General features: G+C 44.1%; 1 protein-coding gene across 1 annotated transcript in view; it reads right to left on the bottom strand.

Moving 5' to 3' along the window:
• Positions 1–25,135, bottom strand: part of KMO (kynurenine 3-monooxygenase) — a 412,483-nt gene that overhangs the window by 25,830 nt on the left and 361,518 nt on the right. Inside the window, exon 13 of the mRNA XM_085612308.1 lies at positions 3,231–3,332. Coding sequence (XP_085468434.1) covers positions 3,231–3,332 — 102 coding nt within the window. The remainder of the gene's footprint in view (positions 1–3,230; positions 3,333–25,135) is intronic.

Here is a 25,135-nt window from a genome sequence, read left to right as displayed (position 1 = left end):
TCGCAGCATCTCTCCGGCCCTATTTCTTTTATTTCTATCATTTAATCCACCAATATTAATTGTGGATATAGTTAGCCTACCCATATTGAATTTTGCCCATGTTTAGTCTGTGGAAGGAATGGGAACTTCAAGGCAAGATGGCGACCGAGTGCTAGCCGGTGCTAGCCGCGTCGAGGTTGATCCACCCTGGTGATGGCGTGTTAGCAGGCTTTTCAGTAGTATCAGCGGTATCAGCGGCGAATGGCGAACTACCCGCATGGAGTAATCACCCTAAGACTTTTTTCAAAAACGGAGCAGTACTCACCTGCGTTTAAGCGTGGGACAGCGGTGCTGGCAAGATTTGTCGAGGAGCTAATCGCGGGCTGTTTTGGCTTGCTGCAGGGGTTGCAACGTAAGCAGCGGAGCAGAGGAGAGCAATTGTACTCCCGTGTGTCGACTATGCCTCCGAAAGTTGGGAATAAAGCCAGAGGTGGAGCGGGACAATCGGTCCCCGGCAAGCCCCTGCCGCAGCTCCAACAACCCCAGCAACAGTCTTCGGATCCAGGAGATGTCTCATCGACACCTCCTACAGTACAGGGACGCCGGCAGCGAGACGGAAAGGGGAAGGTCCTGGCAACGCAGCCCCAGCCGCCGCGGCCCGCGTCAATCGTGGATTTGTTCCGGGGGATAGGGAGCAGCGTAGGCACCACGCCGACAGGAGATCTATCCGTTGTTAATCCCCCAACTTCAGAGGAGCTTGCAGACGAACAGAATGTGACGGGTAAGCCACCGCTGAATCAAGGAGAGTCAGGTAACCAGGACGAATGCGCTGAACTACATACTAGTTCAGAGGTAATTACGGCTGAAGAAAGCACAGTTCAAACTGACTTAAGTATTGGGACTGCCCATATTGACGCTTCAGGGGTAACCCCTTGTCAACAGGAGGTAAGGAGGGGGCAGCCCCAAAAACCACAGGCTAAAGGGGTGAAGGGAGCTGCTCCTAAAACTCCTTATAAGACTCAGGGGCTGCAACGTGTGGGTAAAGAGAAGGATGTTGATTCTGAAGCGAATGGGGCCAATGACTTTTTTTCGCTCTCTGATGCTACCTGGTCCGGTCTGGGTTCGGGGCCAAGAGACCAACTCCAGGTCTAGTGAGGAGGATAGCCTTTCAGGCACAGACGGTCAGGGAAGGGTGACTTCTGTTAGAAAAACGCACTCCCGGTCTGGGAAAGCGGGAGGCAAGCAAACCGATCTTAGATGGGATTATTCTTTGGGTGATCAACTGGGGGTTAGAAATCAGCTTAATGAGGAGAAAGGCTCAGACGGTCCATTGACACCCTCCCCAACCCTCTAGTCCATACTGCAGTGCGTAATGGCACACAGGGAAGAAGCCAGACTGGAAAGCAAACGCTCTCAAAATGCTAACCGGAAACTGCAGGGTGCGGTTCGGAAAGTCGCCAAAACATGCAATGATATATCTGATCGGATGACAGAGCTGGAAACACGGACATCGGCGCTGGAAGATGACATAGTAGGTGCAAGAGGTTTGACTGCCTCACATGAGGAACAACTTACGGACATCCACTGGAAGTTGGAGGAGGCAGAAAACAGACAAAGAAGGAGCAACTTGCGCTTTCTTGGAATTCCGGAGGGGAAAGAAGGGTCTGATGCATGTCTTTTTATGGTCCAGCTTCTGGAGAAGTCTTTTCCCGACCTGGCAGGCTGGAATTGGGCGCAAGAAGTGCAGAGAGCACATCGAGTGCCATTTAATATTCGACAACCAGCCCGCCCGGATGCAAAACCTAGGGCACTTCTGGTTTACTTTGGGAACTTTCTATTGCGACAGAATGTGTTTGAGAAAGCTACGCCAGAAGCTCAACGGGTGGCGGATGGGTTCACCTTCTTTACTCGGCCGGACTTCTGTCATGTTACTGTTGAGCGACGATGGCGTCTGCGGCAGTTGATTTCCCAGTTTCAAGTAAAGGGTGCACAGACTTTTCTTCTTAGTCCGGCTTGCTTGAAAGTTATATGGAAAGACCAAACTCGATTTTTTTCCTCCAAAATTAAAGCCAAGGCCTTCTTGAATGCGGAGGAATGAGTCATTGTATGTGGACTAAATTTACAATTTCTACAGGAAGAGCAAAGAGAGGGGGGGAATAAAATGGGGGAGGGGGGAAAAAAATAAAAAATAATAATAATAAAAAGTGGGCTATGAGAATGTGTACCAAGTAGAGTTGGATATTTTTTGAAAAATAGTTTCTATGATTTCTCTTTCGCCTTGGTATAGTATATTAATGAAGAGACAACAGCAATATGTTGTACGCCGTCACTAGGGTTTGGATCACCATTCATCATTCACAGACCTAGTCAGGTCTGAATGCCTCATTTCACAGGGAGGGGGGCGGGGAGGGGGAGGGGTGGGTTCGTGTGTGGGAAGGTAAGGGAGGGAAAGGGGGGTAAAAAACATAAATACCAAGACAGTAAGTTAGAACAGAATGTAAAACGTACCAGTGAAGTGGTAGCCGTTATAGTTTGGAAGGGCTTTGAATGGTTGGAAAATTTCTTTTGGTATAATGAAAGCCGCAAAGGAAGGGTTAGGAGACAGACTAAACATGCACCTTCTAACTTCTTAGTCACGCCTCTGTGAGGAAATGTTATTTTATTCACTGAGGTACTTTGTGCTGAAAGTTACCAGTAATTTTAATTACTGATTTGAAGGCCCAAGACATCTGAGAATCGAAAATTCTATCATAGGAGCAAATACAACTTTTCATAAATAGGAGAGACTTATCAGAAATGATATATGACCTTTTGGTCTACTCCATATTGTAAGTAAATATGATTGGTAGAAGGGAATCACTTGGTGGTGTCTCTTACAAAGTTATCCAACAAATAAGGTGATCATTAACATGTATTCTGATTTTAGGGCAATTTTAGCATAGGTGTATGTGTACTTAATATGGCTTTCATTTCCCAATATGCTTACAAACCCTGATGTCACCGGAGAAGGAAGGCCAATGATTAACTGGGGTTACAGTAAGCACTAGAGCAGCTCATTACTCAATTCTGCCATTTCTAGAATACATTTTCAGACATATCTTTCAAAGGTTTTCAGTTCACTAAAATTCCTTTTCATAATGTGCTCTTCTTATTCAGTAATTGTAATAGATATGTTCTCCATAACAATTCCATTACAGAAGTGCAGAGCACAGATTTGCAAATCAGGCAAGCATGTCAACATTTTATCTTACCATTGTGTATAACGGAACAACTGTAGAAGGGAAGATGGCATGGAGAAAGTTGTCTACATATTTTCGGAACAGGAACCATTTAGAATTGACATGTGCACGCATCTGAAACGAGAGAAAAATAATTAAACATATCTGATTTCTTCATAATGGTATATTTTGACCACAATAAAAGCTATTTGATCTTGTGTAATAAAATGCCTTAATTACCTACTGTTAATTGTTTTACTCAGAGTCCTTGTCCTTTGCTTCAGTTTATCACATTATGAGGCAGACCTATGTCCAAGATACCAATGACCCTTCAAATAAAACAGACCATTCCCTTGCTCGTCCTGTTTGTACAAAGCAGAAGATGGAACCAAAACAAGTTGATCTTGAAAGTACAGGGTGGTGGGAGGCGGCAATAAATTGAATTAGGAAAGAAGGATTGCAATGTAATCCAATTACTGGTACATAATTGAGGCATTACCTTCTTGTCTATTCCTTGCTTAAATTCATCACATTATGAGATGTACCAATGCAAATCCAGTACAACTTGGGTTGAACGCAGAGGACTTTTTAGACATATTCAACACCTACAACCTCCCACTAATCACTTCATAGAGGGAAAAAACGTGGAACCAAAAATATCCTGTAAATCAAAGTCTTGCATAATTCCTTAATAGTTCACAAAAGTAAATTGAATGGACCAGGTGGCCGCTTCGCAAATTTCCACAATATTTATAGGCACCCTGGATGTCTGCAAGAGTAGTTGGCATACCCCATGAAGACCTGCCCTGCACCCAAGGAGGAGAAAGCAAGCCTGCTGCCCTGCAATTTAAAGAGATTAAGGACCTGATCCATCTATTAAGAGTTGGAGCCAAAGGCTAGATGAGAACTGCTCTTCTCACATTAAGGGTTTAACGCCTATTATCTTCCTCTAAAGTAGGAGAAGAAAAGAACTTAGGTAACATCAACTCCTGTTGTTTGGGAAAAGTGGAATTTACCTTGGGAACAAAAAATGGACTGGGAGGCGGAAGGGGGTCTACCACAAAGAGACCCTAGTTCACCAAAATGTCTGGCAGATGTTATTGCCACTAAAAAAAAAGTTTTTAATGTTAGACTCCTAACATCTGCTGATTCCAGAGGCTCAAAAGCCAGGTCCTATAGTGCCTCTCACAACAACAAAAGATCCCAAGGTGTGAGAACTGAAGCAATGATATAGCAAATGTTATTAACACTCTTAAACTATACACTGCACCAAACCCAGTATAATAATATATAGCCTTCATTGTCCAGTCGTGGAAGGCCTCCCCGCTCATCCAGTGCACACCTTATAGCCCTGATAGCTGCCCAGTGAATCATCACTGTAAATGCTTTAAGCCCCAGGTGAAAACCATCAGGTAAAAAAGAAAGAATGGAGATCAAACCCACTGTCTAAGGGTGAAATTGATTAGAAGAAGAAAAGGGTTGACAATCGCACACTTGGATTTGAACAATTTTTTCAATTTATCTTTTAATGGGTGCTGATGGGTATCGTCTCCTGAACACAAGACAGGTGATTAGTAGAATTACTATTGCTGGGTTTTCCTCAACGGCAAAAACGTCCCCAGTCTGCACTCTCTTTATTAAGATTTCAAAAACTAAACCATTAATCCATGGCAATTTTCATTTCAATTTATTTGTCTTTATAGAGTTCTGCAAAGCATATGTAATCATCGCGATCGGTAAAATACGCTACACATTCACTAGCGCGTTTTACCTAACGCGATCTTCAAGAACTAACATCTACATGCCAGGAAACAGCCCATGATGAAGGGCTCAGCCCGAAATGCATTGGACATATCATTAAAAGTATCTCCTGACGATGGAATGTGAGAATGACGTAATGTGAAAACAACATTACATACTCTTCGGAGAACTCTATAACGACAAACAAATTGATATTAAAATTGCCATGAATTTTTGAAATCTTAATAAAGAGAGTGCAGACTGGGGTCGTTTTTGCCATTGAGGAAAACACACCATTAGTAGTGAAATTAATTAGAGACACACCACATGTTGAAAGATCTCCAAAGTTTGGCATAAGATTTAAATGCAGATGTCCTTCTAGAAGCCTGCACTGAAGACACCAGAGAATCAGACAGTTCCAAACTCCTCAACCCTAACCTTTCAACCTCCAGGAAACTAGTCTGAGCCTTGAGAGAGTCTTCTAATACAAAATTGGAACAGCTGGGGGGGAATGGGTTTGTAAACATCACTAGTTCCTGAGACACCCTCATCAATATCAGGAAAGGAAATTAGCAGGAGCGGGATCACACTGGAGCAATAAATATCACTGAGGTCCTCTTTCTTATCACTATGCTCAAAAACCTAAGAATTCTGTGGAAAGAAAAAAAGAGCATAAAGAAGATACTTGGGTCATGGTCCTTCCCCATTGACCACATTTTTCCACCTGAGAATTGAGAGCAGAGGCAAACAGAAATACTCCTGGCTGACTCCGCTACTGGCATATTTGATCAAACACCTGTAATGGAAGAGAATGTTGGAATGTCCCTGCTCAGACTGCCCACAATGGCATGGCAGATTCCCTGAATGTGGATTTGTAAGACAGAAATCACATTCAGTTCTGGCCAAGCAAAAAATTGGCTAGAAATTTGACAGAGAGGAGCCAATCATGCTATCGTCTTGCTTGTTGATCTATGACTTTGAAGTCATGTTCTCCATTCTGATCAATGTGGTCTTTCTCTTCAGCAAGTGAAAGAAATCCATAAGCACCAGCCAAATGACTTCTAATTCCTTGGAAACAGGGACAAAAGACACTGAACATGTTGATATTCCAACCAAGCCCCCAACCTGTCAGGCTAGTATGCATCTTTATGATTATTGGAGAGGGAGGGGAAGGGGGTACCCCTCACAACAGACTCGGTGTATTCATCTTCCTCAAGTCATGCCACACAGAGGTGGACTTTAGGTTTCTAAAGGAAAGACCCTGAGAAATTGGATTTTAGCAACTCAGGATATGTCTCAAGACCTTGCTGGTAGATACAAAATAATTGTTGCTACCAGATCCCCTTCATCTGTAAGCAATGTGCAGCAGTCAGGGGGGATTGAGAGAGAAAATCCATGATGTGAGACTGGATCTTGACAACTCTCTCCTCTGGAAGCATTACCAATCCAATGTCCATTTGAAATCTTGTGCGCTTAAAGTCAGCCTTGACATGGCACCAACTGCAACTTTTCCAACCTTATCAAAAACCTATGGACTCTTAGACCTGAGAACACTCGCTGTGTTTGCTGTTCCATCTGAGCTCTCGATGATGAGTGAACCAGCCAATCAACCAGTTAAGGTTGAAAGAAGATGACTTCCTGATGAAGCAGCGCAGCCAACAGACCCAACACTTTTGTGAATACATTTTGTGCCAATTGTAACCCAAAAGGCAGAATCCTGAATTGAAACTGGAGATTGCCTACAGACAACTGTGAAAACATTTGAAGATGTTTGAGGATCAGTATGTGCAAACAGGCCTTCTGAAGATCTGTGATGGTAAGATACTTGTGCATTGTATGATGCATTGTAGTTTTACCCTGTGAAGTGCTTTGACTCACACTCTTTATGTAAAGACCATCCTGTAAAACTCCAAACACTTTTCAACTAAAAATATAAATGAGTATACTCTGTGTTCTCTCATCTTGTGAAATTGAAACTATTGCATTCTAGTTCCATAAAGCCGGAACCCCCTCCCATAGGACTTGGCATCTGATTGAATCTCTGGGCACAGGAGGACAGAGTCCAAAGAGACAGTCTGAAAGTTAACTTCTCTTGATGATGTACAAGACACACTGATCAGAGACATCTCTTCACCAGTCTGGGAGAAAAATCTGGACCCTTCGCCAATGACATGCATTTTGGAAGGCACAAGGTAGTAGTCAGGACTTCCATCGGGAAGTCCCAGGTTGGATTGCTGACTCATTCTTTACCAGACACTTCTTTGGCTGGAATTGTTTCCAATGAGAAGAATACAACTTTAAATACTTCTTTCAAGTGTCATACAATTTCCTGCCCCATGACTTACAAGAACTAGAAAACTTTCCCTTATGGGTCAAGGCATGCTTTCTGTCCTTAAATGGTGTTGTAATCATGGCATCCATTTCAACTCAAAATAACTTCTTTCGTTAAAATGGAGACTTTACTAGGGCCAACTAAAATGACTTGTCTGCCTTCCACTTCCGAATCCATAGATTCCATCTAGCCATTGAAGCTGCCCCTGCTGGCACAGATGTCGATCTCAAAATGTCGGAAGAAACGTCAGCTAAAAACGTTATTCCAGTTCCATCTGGTCCAAGAGGTCTGAGCAGTCTGTACCTTTCTGTATTAGCACTGATAATCTTTCAAAGTCTTTGACTAGGGATTATGCAGTATTAACTCACTACGTATCAGCCTTGAGGCATTGCCACCTTCTTATCAACTGCACGTGTAGGTGAACAGCCTTCTGGATTTATCATAGTATGACCAATTAGTGTTGTTAAAATCGCGTCAACCTTTAGGTTATGGGGAAGCACCTCCTCTGATATGTCTAGTTAGTATAGCTTTTTTGAAAATCTGGAAATGTTTGAAAGTTCCATATCCTTCCATTCTCTGAAGACTAAATCCTTAATTGTTTTTTTGCAGAGGCATAACAGAGGCTAAAGGCTTATCATATTGCAGAAACGTCAGGTGAGGAAAATGAAACAAAACCTGAATTGTTTCTACTATGGTTCAATAACTGGGGAATCTCCTACCTCCTAATTTACTTGCCCGAACACAAAGTACTGGAAGATCTGAGTCAGAAGCTGAAGAACTATCCACGGGAATATTACTGGTGGGTTGGGCCCTCTTAAATCCTTAGTCTTACCTTTTGATTTAGCAGCTAATGTCTTTGAAACTGCATCTTTATTCATCTGATGCACATCAGTTGCAACTTTCAGAACAGGACCCACTGGGAAATAAAGCAGGCGACCCCATAGACCTGCTCCTCCTCACAGGCACCAACTCCTCCTCAGATGAAGGAGACATATGCCCCCCCCCCCCGTAACTAGGCCTGGGTGAAATTGTAATTACGAGTAATCAAAGTAATTTCAGTATTTACTCATTACTTTTGTGATGCAACATTATTGAAACTACTCGATTGCACCAGCGTGAGCAATTTAGAGCAATTTGGGGCAAAAATTCTACCACAGGAGCACAGGAACAACAAAACTAAGAGAGAGTGGGGACATGGCCGAACACCGATGTAGTATGCAGAGTTGCTTTATAGCTCTAAACTTCCGATCCCTATCTGTTGTAATCCTGTGAAGCTCCTGTCAGCCCAGGGACCCAAGGAACTTAGAGGAGATTGCCTGGTGTTAAATAATCTGCTGAGACTTCCATTGACCTAGTAGATGGCAGCTAAACAGAGATCTGAGGTCCTTGATGCTAACTGCCATGGATGGCAGCGATCTAAGATGGCAGCAGACTGGCGCTGAGGAGACCCTGGGAGGAGTCGGGCTGGTGGCTCTGGGACATTGCTGGTGGAGCTGTGACTGGAGGCAGCTTAGAGCTGGCCTACAGACTCGCTCCTCCAACTGCCCCCCAATCATTGAGGGGAGCTGAACGGCTCGCCAGAAGTCCTGGAACTGGATCAATACAGTGGGTGGCCGGTGCAGAGTGACAAGAGTGGAGCCCGGCCCTTGTGGGACTGAAACTGACCTGGGGAAGACCAGAGCAGAGACTGCCTGGAACTCACCTGGGGTGGTTCTGCAGCTGATGTGCTGCTGGCCCAGGGGAGTGTGAGGGCTCTGGTTGCTGACTGTGCCTGGTTGGTGAAGACCGCTTCCTGCTGGGACAGACCAACAAGGGAGTGAGTGCGGCGCACAGGAGGGCCTGGTCAGTCTGTGGATCAGCAGGAGGGCGCATGCACCGGAGGGTCTGGTTGATCTGCAGTTGGCCGGAAGACAAGGCTGCTGAGAGGAGGACGGGGCACCCCATGGGGGTGCCTTTGAAGCCACACGGACTGGGACATAGAGAGTGAGCGCTGGGTGTAGCACTGGACTGATTGAGGAAGCTCTTAGAGAGCAGTGGGTGCTGTGCACGTTCAACCTGCATGTCGGCAGGTGACAGGGGCTCTGGGAGCAGAAGAAAGGGCCCCACTTAGAGTCGCTGAAGAAGCAGTGTGACTTGGGGATTCTGCGCGGGGGCATAAAAACATAGGCACCTTAGCTGCATTCCTTGAGAAACTAGGGGAAGTCGGTGGGCAGATGAGACACACTGAGCTAAGCTGTGGTGGGCAGGTGGGGCATAGGTTGAGAGTGCGGCCAGCTCAGCCTGCAGGCAGGTGTTGGAACCCCGTTGGGAGGCACCTGGCGGAAATTGCCAACACAGAGTGAAGTACAGAGCTGAATTATCCCCATGCATACCTTGAATCTTCCCCCACAGCTTGATTTTGAAGGGGGTGTATAAGGGACCAGCGGCCAGGAGAGCAGGTGCCACATATTGGGGCATGGAAGTGGTGGTCATGTAGCTGAGCCAAAGGGTGAATTTGCTTTTTGTCCAGCATTGTTCTGCCAGGCAGCCTATGCTAAGTGCCTCATAGCCCAGAATAATCATACGTGCGCTTGGAGGCTCCTGACCCTGGGGCAGCCGACCAGGGGGGAGATAACCGGTGGGACGGTGGAGCACTAATGCACCGCTGAAGAGGAACTCCTCCTGGGGGCATTTTTTCCCTTGTTCGTGGGGGTACCCCGGGGTCGCCACTGCGGGGAAGCCTAAAACAACTCCAGTCAGTGAAGGATCTGTAGATAGCCTGCCCCTTGTGCAGCTGTGTCTTGGTTGCTATTGTGCCCTGCTGCTGGATCTCCTGGGCAGACATAGCCTGCATCTGTTTACCCACATGGGCGGAGGCTTGTGCTGCTGGCCACCACCTATCTGTGGCAGCCATGGGAAAATCCACCCACAGACGAGACCTGGACCCTGAGGGAGCTGTCACTACTGTTAGGACGGCGAGCGAGCACTCCCACTACGGGAAACAGATGGGGATTCCACACTCCATGACATTCTTAGAGCCATCACTGCATCACGCACTGCACTGGAAACCAAAATCGACAATCTGAGCTCTGACCTTGGCAAAGTGAGAGATGAACATAGGCACCTGGCTGAGAGAGTCACTACTACTGAAAGAACGCTGTTGGAGATGTCGCTTGTGCTTGCTTCGTCAACGGAGCACATGTCCCACATGAAGGCCAAGATACGCACCCACGCGATACGAGCCGAGGACGCAGAGAACCACTACCGTAGGAATAATATTTGTGGTGTAGGCCCGCCAGAGAAGAGTGAAGGAACAAATATGATGGACTACCTTGAGGGGTGGCTGTGGGAGGAGATGGCACCGGAGAGTCCCTCCAACTTTTTTGCCCTGGAGTGCGCTCACTGCATGCCGGCCAGGCTGCCATTGCCAGGGGCCCCGCTGAGGCCAGTGGTGCCTCTCCTGCTATTTTACAAAGACTGTGACCACATCTTAGCGCAAACCCGCTGCACTGGAGTCTTACGAGTTGATAATGCCGTGGTCTGGATTTTCCTTAACTGCTCCTGGGATGTACAAAGGCAAAGGGCCTCTTTTCAGGCTGCCAAAAAGAGACCCTGGCAGGTGGGATTGCCGTATGCGTGATCTTTCCTGTCAGAGAGTGGCAACACCGGAGGAAATGGAATTCTTCCAGAACCCACAAGAATTGTGGGACTGGCCGTATAAGTGTCCACAGCCGGGACCGAGCCAAAGTCCCCAAATGAAGTGCGTGAGGTGCTCCAGATCTCGGCGCATAGAATCACTGAGGAGCTCTGCGGCCCCCACAGGCTGAGGCGCAGCTGGGTAGACAGAGTGTGGTGGAGGTGGTGGCACAAATCAGCAGACGAGACACAGGCCTCACCACACCAGGGACAGAGGCTGTGCTATGAGACTTTGATTCGGATAGGGGATCCGCCAGCTCCGTGGTCTCAAGCCTAGTTTTGCCCAAGGTGACTCTGAGATCGTCTAATGATCTTATCTGACACTCTAACTTGCTTGGAACAGAGATAAGAAAAGGAAGGGCTGGGAGCCAGTCATATCAGCAAACATAAAGACATTTCACACTAAAGCTTGCTCATAGGGTTGGACGCTACCCTGTCTCTCACTGGATGGGAATTGGAGCCAGTGGGAATAGCACAGGTGTTCCCCCCCTTAGACCCATTGGGTACTCTGCCAAGTTTGCTAGTACTAGACCAATTGTTTGGATGGAAAGCAAACAACTGCTTGTCTTGCGGAAGGGGAGTTGGTGTTTTTGTTGTTTGTTAATATGTGGTGGAAACTAGAGTCACAGACTCTTGCATACACTATTAGTACCACATAGAGAAGTGGGTGAAGGAGAGGGATGGGTGAACGGGGGAGATGGGGCTGCACATGCTGATCCTCTCTTCTGCGGATAGTGGTTTCTATGACATATAAATGCCTCTCCTTGAATATCTGTGGCATGCGCACCATGACCAAACGATACAAGGTGTTTTCTCACCTCAATAGACAAGGAATATACATTTATTGTATTTTACAGAGTTTTATATAGCGCAAACTTGACCCGAAGGTATTGGGTATCAGAGCGCTCTACATAGCACCATTTGTGTTACATGAGGACACATTCATTTTTGTTAGGCACGGGGAGATTAAGTGATGTGCCCAGAATCACAGGATGTTCAGCGACATTGCCGAGACTCAAACCCAGTTCCCCAGATTCGGGGTCGACCACCCTAGCTGTTAGGTCAACTCCTCTCCCTCACCTAGCATTCAAATGGCGAAAGAGGGGTTGGCGCTGCACCGTAGGTGGAGAGGCCAGGCTTACTATACCACATATTTGGCTTATGGCAGAGAGGTTATGATTTAGATCAGGGCAGAAGTACCTTTGTGGGATATTGACATGTCACTTGACACAGAGGGCAGATATGTGGTGGTCCAGGGACGCCTCGAAGGCCAATTCATATCCCTAGTGAACGTTTATGCTCATAATGTCGATCAGAGTGAATTTTTAGATGTACTGTCACGTCCCCTAGCATACTACATAATATTCCCAACCTTCATGGGGGGACTTTAACTGCAAAGCAGATGTCCAGATTGCATCCTACGCTGCCAGATTTGCAGACAGCTCACGCTTTGAGTACTGTCAGCAATGACAGGGGTTAGTGGATTACTGGAGGACAACACATCATCCAGAACGGCTTTGTTCCTTCTTCTCCCCACTCCAAGACCTCCATGTGCGATTGGACACATTCCTTAGTACCCTTGATGTCAACAGACTAGTGCACTCCATCGAATATTTGACTTGCACGGTGACTGATAATAATCCCATCCTCCTCCATCTTTGATGAGTTCGGCATACCCTTGTGATCCTCAGCTGAAAAGTGATGCTGGAACCATTGAAAGACCAGGTGTTTAGAGAAGGATTTCTCAATTACTTCAATGATGATATGGTCATGGCTTCATCTCCCCAAATAGAATGGGACGCCTTTAAAGCAGTCCAGCGGGGTCACTGTATTGCAGATTCAAAAGGGATCAGATTTACAATCCTAATGGAAATGGTCACTGTCAAACAAAATTTACGGGATGTTGAACTTCATAGACCTGGGGGCCGGAGCTCCAGCAGGACCTCCTTAAGGCTAAGGAAGTGGTGCCTCTCCTGCTATTTTACAAAGACTGTGACCACATCTTAGCGCAAACCCGCTGCACTGGAGTCTTACGAGTTGATAATGCCGTGGTCTGGATTTTCCTTAACTGCTCCTGGGATGTACAAAGGCAAAGGGCCTCTTTTCAGGCTGCCAAAAAGAGACCCTGGCAGGTGGGATTGCCGTATGCGTGATCTTTCCTGTCAGAGAGTGGCAACACCGGAGGAAATGGAATTCTTCCAGAACCCACAAGAATTGTGGGACTGGCCGTATAAGTGTCCACAGCCGGGACCGAGCCAAAGTCCCCAAATGAAGTGCGTGAGGTGCTCCAGATCTCGGCGCATAGAATCACTGAGGAGCTCTGCGGCCCCCACAGGCTGAGGCGCAGCTGGGTAGACAGAGTGTGGTGGAGGTGGTGGCACAAATCAGCAGACGAGACACAGGCCTCACCACACCAGGGACAGAGGCTGTGCTATGAGACTTTGATTCGGATAGGGGATTCGCCAGCTCCGTGGTCTCAAGCCTAGTTTTGCCCAAGGTGACTCTGAGATCGTCTAATGATCTTATCTGACACTCTAACTTGCTTGGAACAGAGATAAGAAAAGGAAGGGCTGGGAGCCAGTCATATCAGCAAACATAAAGACATTTCACACTAAAGCTTGCTCATAGGGTTGGACGCTACCCTGTCTCTCACTGGATGGGAATTGGAGCCAGTGGGAATAGCACAGGTGTTCCCCCCCTTAGACCCATTGGGTACTCTGCCAAGTTTGCTAGTACTAGACCAATTGTTTGGATGGAAAGCAAACAACTGCTTGTCTTGCGGAAGGGGAGTTGGTGTTTTTGTTGTTTGTTAATATGTGGTGGAAACTAGAGTCACAGACTCTTGCATACACTATTAGTACCACATAGAGAAGTGGGTGAAGGAGAGGGATGGGTGAACGGGGGAGATGGGGCTGCACATGCTGATCCTCTCTTCTGCGGATAGTGGTTTCTATGACATATAAATGCCTCTCCTTGAATATCTGTGGCATGCGCACCATGACCAAACGATACAAGGTGTTTTCTCACCTCAATAGACAAGGAATATACATTTATTGTATTTTACAGAGTTTTATATAGCGCAAACTTGACCCGAAGGTATTGGGTATCAGAGCGCTCTACATAGCACCATTTGTGTTACATGAGGACACATTCATTTTTGTTAGGCACGGGGAGATTAAGTGATGTGCCCAGAATCACAGGATGTTCAGCGACATTGCCGAGACTCAAACCCAGTTCCCCAGATTCGGGGTCGACCACCCTAGCTGTTAGGTCAACTCCTCTCCCTCACCTAGCATTCAAATGGCGAAAGAGGGGTTGGCGCTGCACCGTAGGTGGAGAGGCCAGGCTTACTATACCACATATTTGGCTTATGGCAGAGAGGTTATGATTTAGATCAGGGCAGAAGTACCTTTGTGGGATATTGACATGTCACTTGACACAGAGGGCAGATATGTGGTGGTCCAGGGACGCCTCGAAGGCCAATTCATATCCCTAGTGAACGTTTATGCTCATAATGTCGATCAGAGTGAATTTTTAGATGTACTGTCACGTCCCCTAGCATACTACATAATATTCCCAACCTTCATGGGGGGACTTTAACTGCAAAGCAGATGTCCAGATTGCATCCTACGCTGCCAGATTTGCAGACAGCTCACGCTTTGAGTACTGTCAGCAATGACAGGGGTTAGTGGATTACTGGAGGACAACACATCATCCAGAACGGCTTTGTTCCTTCTTCTCCCCACTCCAAGACCTCCATGTGCGATTGGACACATTCCTTAGTACCCTTGATGTCAACAGACTAGTGCACTCCATCGAATATTTGACTTGCACGGTGACTGATAATAATCCCATCCTCCTCCATCTTTGATGAGTTCGGCATACCCTTGTGATCCTCAGCTGAAAAGTGATGCTGGAACCATTGAAAGACCAGGTGTTTAGAGAAGGATTTCTCAATTACTTCAATGATGATATGGTCATGGCTTCATCTCCCCAAATAGAATGGGACGCCTTTAAAGCAGTCCAGCGGGGTCACTGTATTGCAGATTCAAAAGGGATCAGATTTACAATCCTAATGGAAATGGTCACTGTCAAACAAAATTTACGGGATGTTGAACTTCATAGACCTGGGGGCCGGAGCTCCAGCAGGACCTCCTTAAGGCTAAGGAAGTGGTGGCAACCCAGGTGGAGCACCTCCGATGCATTGATTATATGCATTACATGGACTGCACACATGTGGAGGGGGTCAATCACACACAGGAAGGAATAAATGCCCTATTTGCTCAAACTATTCTACCTTATACAGGAGCTTAGAGGTGCATGATGATATGGCAGTGCGAGCCTACCTCACAGAGTTGCACCTCCTGCATCTTGAGGAAGCAGAAGTAGAGGGCCTGGGGGCACATCACTATGCAGTAGGTACGGGTGGCAATTAAAAACATGGCTTCCCGGACGAATTTTACGAGGTTTACTCAGTGGAATAGATGCCCAATCTAGTTGCTCTTTATGCCGCAGCTAAGAATGTGGAGACGCTGACAGATACCACTAGGGAAGCGCTAATAATTTCCATCCTAAAGTCAGGAAAATCAGCACATAATCGTTTAGCATATAGGCCACTTTCAATGACAAACACCGACTACAAAATACTAAGCAGTATCATCGCCAGGCTGTTGCCCTACATGACCAAACTGGTCCGTCCGGATCAGTCAGGGTTCATCTCGTGCCACAACACAGCGATAAACATCAGGCGACTTCTGGCCATATTAGATGCTGACGACTACGCGCTGGTATTTGCTATTGATATCGAGAACGCATTCAAAAGTGTGGAATGGCACTAACTCTGTGAGGTATTGGCACATATGGGACTAGGGGGGAACTTCGTGACTTGAATAAAACTATTGTACGCAGACCCGACCACCTGAGTGCACACAGGGTGGACCATCTCTGCTCTGCATGCGGTAGGCAGGGGGACAAGGGAGGGTTGCCCCCTGTCCCCCTTGCTCTTTCCACTGGCTGTGGCGCTCCTGGCTGCTTATGCGTGCATGGGGCACAGCTTTTGGGGCCTGAGAATAGGGGGCCACCAACACTGCATAGCATTATATGCAGATGACTTACTAATCTTTCTCCGAGAAGCCAAGGAGGATCTGGCTGGTGCTAGAACCATGTTAGAGAGATGTGGTCTGTTTTCTGGACTTAGGGTTAAGTGACAGAAGTCCAGACTCTTCCATATGACACCAAATGGGAATCCTCAGATGAGTTTGGAGAACTTGCAGTGGGAGCCCTGATGGCTAAGTTATCTGGGAATTAGAGTATGCCATGAACAGGCAGATTTCTTAGAAGGCAATGTGGGTCAGGCCCTCAGGTCCCTACGAGCTTCCACAGACTTCTTGAAGACATTTTCACTATTGGTGGCGGGCCACATTGCGCTCCTAAAGATGGTGGCCCTGCTGTGCTTCCTATATTTCTTTGGAATGCTCCCAATAAGCGTTCCATGAGCAGTGTTTCGGGAGCTAGACTCCCTAATCATTGCTTTCATCTGGGGGCAAGACGGAAACGGGTGGCACTGGATACACTGCGGCACCCCACAACGTCAGGAGGTCTGGCAGTCCCCGACTTTGAGAAGTAATATATTGCAGCCCAACTCAATTGGTTGATCAGTGGCTGGCAGCATGAGAAACCCAACTAGGGTTTTGAGCCCATTTGCGCCAACCTCTACCACCCTCTCCAAAGTGTTGCTGAGAATACAATGAATTGCAGCTGGCGCAGATGTTTGCAGAAGACGGGTACTCAAATTCCAAATTCCCCAGACCTGCTGATCGCTCTTTTAAAACGCTTGCCGCATGGAGGCTGCTGGAGAAATATAAATATATGGGTGGAAGCGGGGGTGACAAGGCTGGGGGATCTCTTCAAAGACTCCATGCTGTTGCCATCTGTGGAATTCCAGGAAGAATTTATCTTGCCACAGGGCGACTTCCTCTTACACAGAGCACTCACTATGGCAATCAGGAAACATTGGGGCAAGAGCTCTGCGGAGCTGTGTGCTCTCTAGACCTGTTAATATGTGGCACTGTCTGCTGGCACAATAAAAACAGTGTCCCGTCTCCACAATGCAAACCAGGCTGATTGTCAGCACCCACTGGAGTGCCTGAAGGTGCTATTGGAGGAGGACTTGGGTATCCCTATTCCTGACAGGGACTGGGCCAGTTTCAAACTCATCAATTATTATGTGTTGCACAGGTTCTATCTCACCCCCACAAGTATTAGACAATACTTTCATGTAGCCGAGGTTGCTTTCCCCAGATGCAGAGAAGAAAAAGTGCACATCTTACATTTGTTCTGGGAGTGCCCTGGGCTACGCCTATTTTGCGAAGAGATCACAAACATAGTAGAGGCTGTTATAGGAAAGAAGGTTCCCTTCTCCCTGGGCCATTGCTTGCTGGGTATGTTCCTACTTACTTCCAAAACAAAAATTACAAGCAGGTTTCAAGACTTAGCATTTATTCTGGCTAAGTGAGAAATTGCACAATGTTGGAAATTGCCGGGAGGACCCTGAATAATTGCTTGGAAAAAAGAATTGGAAAAATGGGTGGGCTGTAAAGGGCAGCTACTGGTTAAGAAGGCTAAAAGAGGATTAGGCGTAATGGAAGCAGCAAGGGTCTGGGACGGGCTGGTAGACAGCTTGGGTGCTCCAGAGGCGGAATAGCCCCCGGGCTCCCCAGAGAGGACATAGACATCCACTCCTTCCCCCGCTTTCTTCAACGTGTCAGTCCCTCACTGATGCTGCACTGCCCTTGCCTTCCCACTGTCTATACAGTATATTACACTTTGCCCAAGAAACTCCGCACCCTCTCATGTAGATTCGGTGGGATACATGGGCGGGTCTATATGGGGTGCTACATAGCTGATTTAGTGTTGACTCCGGGAGAGGGAGGAAAGGGAAGTTGAGTTATTATAAAGTATGAATGGAGAGCATTATTGTTAAATGTATTACCAACAACTGCTGACTTGATGCTCTTCAGAGCTGCTCGTTGAGATGTTAAACGCTAATAAAATCCACCTAAAAAAACTGAGAGCGAGTGAGAGGCTGCTGGCTACTTTTGCTTGTGTCCTGTTGTATTTAGTTCTATTTTCTTAACGCAAAATACATCCTCTGGCCATTTTGGAACACGAAGGAACATTTTGCACTAATAAAATAGCGCTAAAAACTGGATTACACTTATTACAAAACTACACATAATTTATGTGTCATTTTGCAGTAATTATGAGTAGTTACACTAGACAGAATTGTGCTAGTTTTGCCCACCCCTACTTTTAATACTTCTTTTCCCCTCCATAGCTTTAAAGGAACTGACACAATCTCCTTCTTAAACTAGGAAATTAAATTAAAAAATGCACTCTAACCAAGCCACAAATGGGTGCTCTAGAGCTGATAGCAAACCAATGAAAATCTGTACATCACACAAATCAACGGGCAAAAACGCATACATAATTGAAATTAATTATAAAGATCCCACTGGGCAGCTCTCACATCCCAGTGGTTGTCCTGAGTTCCAGGAAATCCTTGCTACTCCCTCCAAAGCTGTGCAGTGATCAGGTGTCCTAGAAACGCACTCATCATGCTTCTTTCAGCCTGGAAGAACAGCCCAACACACCTCAGTGCCAGTCAGACGCCATCTTGAACAGCTGTCAGAGCACACGCTGCTGAAACTACAACGCAATCCTCTTCCAGCAGCAATGCGGAGTCTCAAGTGAGGGTCAGCCTGCCCTGTAGTGCTCCACCACTCCTTGCCACATGAAGTAGATAATTCCTACAGAAACGCACATGGAGCAGCTACTGCTGTTCACATGCTGGATTGATAAGTCTGTGAGACAAAACTAAACAGGATGAGAGAGGTGGAAAGGGTGATTTTATTTGCAAGGGGCATGGTGATTGGTGCCTGATTTTATTTGAAAGGGGCATGGTGATTGGTGTCTGTAGACACAAGACTGCTTCAAAGGTAAGCGAGGGAGTGATGAGAAGGTAATGGGTACTGAACATTTGGATTATATTCTCATTTAAAAAATGAAATTAAGTAAAAGTGGTAACTATAAATAGGGAGGCTTGCACAACAAGTAGCAAATATCCTCTTGGTTGATTCACTGCTGTTCAAAAATCAGCAGGCAGAATTACCACCATCCTACAAACAGTGATCTGGTGGGAAATCTGCTTGTGGAATTCTCCTCTGGTAGGGAACTGAATTCAAATGTGGACACAAATCGGCAGCCTCCACCTAACTCAAAATCAAGCCAGATGTTTGCAGTGATAAAATATTTTTTTTATGTTCTTTCAAATACCCCCTTTTGACGTATAATACCCAGAGATCTGCAAATGTCTAATATGTCACTGAAAAATGTGGGGTAACAAATTGCTCTCTTTCAAGCTTCTCAGCATTCCTGATAGTGAAAAAAATGATTAAACGTTTAAGCTTATGTTAAATCACCTTTTCAGATTAGAGAGAAGGTAACTTAATAGATTTTAAAGGTAAACCTATCAAAATAACTTCACCCAGTTATGCAAACATCTTAGAACAAAAAGCCCTTGAAGAAAGTGTGAGCTAGTACTCTCTAACAGTGCAAAATACTATGTCTAGACCAGCTGTTCTCACAGGGCAGGACATATTTAAAGTTGGAAAGATTCAGAGAAATAAAAACATTTCTCCTTTTTAACACCTGCCTCACTTTACTCTTTGGTGCAAAGCCTTGTTTGCCATTGATGCGTGGGAACGCTGAAGTCCCACCCATGGAATGCCCCGTTGGCACAAAGTAATACAAAGCAGCATCCGGTACTGCTCTGTGTTACTTTTGGGAAACTTTCCAGTGACTACAAGTTGTGCACTACAAAGCATTTGCCAAATAAACATTTTTCACTGATGATTTGCTTCACTTTTGTGGCACAAACTAGTGCAAAATGTTAGTACATTTTCCCTTTCCCTGAGGCCTGGAATTTATCAGGTGGGATAATTAGCACCTATGTTTTTCTCCAATATTAGGGAATCACATGAAGTTTTTGCTGCTTATTAGATCAAAATCTGCCTGCCCCAAAATGTAATGGGAGGGGGCCAATATTGCACTTTGTAAATATGTGCACCTCGTCATTGAGATCTCTGCACAATAAGGGGTTTGAGTAGGGGTAAGAATTTCCGAAGCCATTCTTTATGAAGTTCTAAGTACTTTGTCTCTGCAGTTTGGGGCTGGACTGTTCCCATGAGGAACAGGGTCAAGGCTGATTTGCATATGGCTGGGTCCAAACTGCAGTGGTGTGGTTAGCAAAAGAATGATGGATTAAACCCTGGTCTTTGTGACTGGGGGTGAATTTTTCATTGTTCAGCATTCCATCTATCAAGTGTTCCTTTTGCTTTTGTCACCCTAAGTGGGAAGGGTATGCCCAGGCGTAGGTCCAGTGCTCACTGCGCCACTGGATTCAAGCTAGTCTGGCTGATGAGGGGTGACGCCAGGTGATGAACAGAACAGCAGCTATGACAAGCTATACTTTGAATGAAAGCAGAACCTGGAGAAGAGGTGTACTGAAAAGAAAGTGGCAGCAAAGAAGCAGAAAAATAACTTGCAGCAAATGAGTACAGAGAACCTTTGAGAATCGTTAATAAATGCATGGATTTTGAAAATCTCTTTCTTGCCTCTCTTCTCCAACTTTCGGTGACTCTTTCTTTTATAATTTTTTCTTCTCTGTAATACATTTGCCCCAGATTTGCTTTTACCCACTGTGGATAGCTTTAAGACTCCAAGCATAGAGAGAGGCAAAGGCCTTTAGAGGTAAAAGTACTAGAGCATATGCTGTAGATGGCAGAAGACAGAGCCATATATGCAGAAGTCCGCTTCAAGTGACTGTGGTATCCAATAGCTTTCTTTGCAAACTGTTAAGGATTGAAAGAAGCACTGCTGAATAGAGGCACAATTCAGAAGAGTGGAAGAAGGAAGCAACCTAGGTGCAGGAAAGAAAATTGTCCAGGATATCGATCTGGAGGCCAAGGTCAGTAGGTGAAGAAGCAGGGTAAGAGAAACAATCAGGATAGTGATGCACAAGAGCATAAACAAAAGTCAAGGTCTAAAACAAAGAGTAAGTGGATAGGAAACACAGATCAGTCATTATTATTAGTAGGCTTAAAGGAGACCGAGCTATCACTAAGGATATATGAGGCTTTGTTTAGTAAATTAATGGCAAGAAGAATATTCGATCTGAGCAACAAAACGCAAAAGTGTCTCTCTGACTTAAAAATTGTAAATAAATATATCATGAATAAAGAAGGACTCGAAACAAAAAGCAAACAAAAATCATCTACTTCAGAGAGGCAAAAGTGAATTTATAATAAAAAGAGAATGAGCAAAACTTGTGTACATATGAAGTAAAGGACTATCACCTCTACAAAAAAGAAGAAATTAGCGAAGTCTCCTTCCAACTAAAAATAATATCCCTTGCTGCTAAGACAAACTTAATTGACTGGTTGACTGAGAAGACCCAATATGATCTATTGAGGAGTAGAAGATTCTCAAGCAAATAAAGAGCCCAAAATTGGACAGAAATTCAACTCATTAAGGGGGAAAAGAGATAAAAATAACAAACAAGAGAAAAAACAAATACTATTCTGCATTTACAAATTTAGCAAGCACTGCACGGAAATTATCTTATGTAAATTTTGAATCACTAATTAAAGTAGTAAAAAGAAGTTCTCCCATGCATTCACATGCAATCGGCAGAGACAGAAAGAGATGGGCAAACCAAATGTTGTCACTTGTGAGTGAACCAGCGGTGAGAGCAGAAACAGAAGAACATTTCCTATTAAGATGAACCATTCATATCATAAAACAAGGTGAATCAATAATAAGTAAAAAGGTGGAGTATCATACTCCTGCAGAAGTAAAGAAAATCAGGACAAAATCTAGAAAAAGTTGAAAGTAAAAAAACCTTATCAGTGAAGGGACAGCAAAGATGAAGTATGAAGTAAATAAGCAGGGAAACTGAACAATAAGATAAGAAACCCTAAGGCACAATGATTGTGTGGCAGAGAGTGAAAATGGGTTCATCCTGCTAATCAAGGTAAATTGAGAAGAATTCTTGTCAATTTCACCTATTACTCAACCAGCGTTTCGCCATCTACAAATGGAAAATGACTATGAGCTGATACCTGCTAATCCTGATTGGACCGCATATATGCACCAAAGCTGATAAAAAGATTTGAACTGAGGTCTGCATTTGAGGAGTTTTAAAAAATGTGATATTTAGTATATCTTCATTTTAAATTTTGCCCATATTGGATCCAACATGTCAAAAGGAAAAGACATAGGTACCTTTAGCATGAAAAGTATGCAAACAGATGGGGTTGGGGTGGACTCTGAAGCCACTCCAGGTCAGAAAATAGTGATATCTTTGCAGATCATTTTGAAATATTTCTAACAGTCTAACAATAGCACTCTAACAATGGAATACCAAATCCAATCAAAAGAATGATAAAGATACAATGAATTTATTTAAGAATAAGAAGTAAAGAATATGGATTATAAAACCAAGACAATATGATAAAATAAGCTAAACTCACAATACTTAAGATATCAAAAGAATTATGCAAACATCATAATTATTCAAGATTCCTATTTTTTTCAGAATAGATACAGGACAGGTATTCGGTATTCTTTGGGAAAGCCATGTAGCCTTTTTTTCTAGAGGAAACTAAAGCAAGAGAAATTGCAATATTGATAAGACGTTCACCTGGATTTATGATCCTTATGGATTTATGATCTCACAAGAATCAGTAGGGCAGGTGGATCAAATGCTCAGTCATGAACAAAGGAAAAGTAATCTTAAGGGTGACAGACTTTTTGCCCAAACTTTAGATGACAATATTATTTATAAATAATTGATGGAGGGACTGGTACAAATCGTGAGACACTATGCAACTTTAATTTTTAGCTACTTAAAAATGGGAAAGCAAGACATGTTATTTATCTCAGAACAAGAAGCAGATATGTCTCACATATTCTGAGTTAATCAATGTTTTCCGTAAGAAAACAAAACATGAATAGAATCAACTTTTTTGAACCAGACATTGATCCTTTTCTGTACTGATCCTTTTTCGAAGAGTAAAGAAAGAACTCGGATGAAGATAAACACAAAGAATGTGTTGAATAATGCAATAATAATGCAAGTTTGGTAATAAGTATAGAAAGACTTAATGAAAACAAATGTAAAAAGAAAAATACCTTAAACAACAGATCTATTTTAGGTTCAAGTGATATATAGAAATGCATAAACATTCTTCTACTATATGATGTAAGGCACACCCTGAGTGTCTATGTTAAAGGAGAAATTGCATAAGTTTATTGGACTAGAAGCAAATGACATAAACAACAAAAGGATAATAATAATAATAATAATAATAATAATAATAAATAGAGAAACTCTAAAGGATATACAACAACCCCAACAGAAAGAGAAAATTTTAGGCTCTTTCAAAGTATTTGTATTCACCAAAAATACAGCAGAAAGGACCACTTAAGGAAAGAGAATTATATAAACAATATCATTGAATACAGTAGTTCAGCTTACTTTTCAAACTTCAAGCATTCCGTGCTTGCGATTTAACACATCTTCTCTGACCTTGCCACATATGTGTAAGAATTTATTTTAATAAAAATCTAGCCAAGCATAAGCATCTATTTCTGCAACATCATTTAGAATACCTTGCTTCCCCACTCCTATAGTATGGGTGGTTCTCCAACTTTCCTACATACCTCTGTCTGTGTTTTACCAGCAGTTGAATAGAAAAAAATATCATTCTTATACTGGGCTTTACCCAAACTCGAATCCCAACAAGGTCCAATGAAAGTCAGCTTTAGCATCTTCTCCTGGTTAAATACCATTCCTAGTGTTGTGTGACTAGATACACAAACTTCCAATCCAAGCATATTAAATATCAGGCCAATTCAAAACCATTTACCCAAGCAAGTTATTTTTGCATCTTCAAATGTAGAAAAAGCATCTAATATTGAATTTGTAAGTTTGTGCGCTGAACTGGAGTTAAGTATAGCAGGTACATTGCTTAGTTCTATTCTCAATAGGCATTTGTTCATGGGAACCAGTGTTATAAAATGCTAAATTATTCCACTTAGTCTCTCTGCAAATTACTTTAGCTTCATCTTGCCAGTTCTTCATAAATGAACTAATATCTAATTAATACATTTCTACCGCAATAATTTAGGCCAGAATGGAGACACAACCCATTGAGACAGTAGCTTTCAACCACAGCTCCATTTTTCTCTACCTTAGGAAGGCCCACTAAATTATGTTAGGATCAAAATGTAGGAGACACAGGAGCGTCCTGTATTTGATGGACTGAACCAATTCTCCTTTGAGTATCACTAGAAAAACATATTTGCAAGCCAAATCAAATTATGATCTGTATGCAGGAATTCATCCATGACATTTGTGTGACCACAATTGAGCACTGAGGTCCTGTATCTCCCACTTTATATGAAGGTGTATAATATGAAGAATGAAACAGCATACTTAAAAGACTCATGTTTTTGTGAGGTATAGTTCGCTCTGCCATATACGAATCAGTTAAGTGTGAGCAGGTTCTACTTATACAGGATAATTATGGATGTTATTTCAAGTGATATAAATAATTGAAGTTGCTTAATGAATTATTTAGTAAGATAAACTGACACCATAATGGCAGTTCAAATGAGCCCAGGTGCTCCGTTTTCTATATTTTGTTTTCACTAACCGATGTTCATTACTCTAATAGTGGGTTGTCAAAGCCTGCACATCAATACTAATCAGATTCCATAAGTAGTCCTAACGTCTGTTAAAGCAAACTCTCCTATCATTATCAATATATATCTTCAGGACCCAGCCACCTTAGCTTCTTGTAAGCCAACTGCCAACTACATAGTCCCGGTGCCACAGCTCTAACACAGATACAACTTACAAAGACAAAGTGTAGATGACAAAATCAATTAGTCACACATCACATTAGCACACAAACAGGATTGAAACACAATATATGCAACCAACTTCACAAAAGGGGAAGATCCATCATGGACATCTTATATATATTGATTGTTATGTTTACTCCACCGCCCTGCCTGTGTGTAGGCAGAGTCCTTTGTGCTGTTATAATAAAATAGGCCTGGGAAG

This window comes from Triturus cristatus, chromosome 6 (genome assembly GCF_964204655.1).
Source record: "Triturus cristatus chromosome 6, aTriCri1.1, whole genome shotgun sequence".
Taxonomy (NCBI): Eukaryota; Metazoa; Chordata; class Amphibia; order Caudata; family Salamandridae; genus Triturus; species Triturus cristatus.
This window is presented reverse-complemented; position numbering and strand designations above follow the sequence as displayed.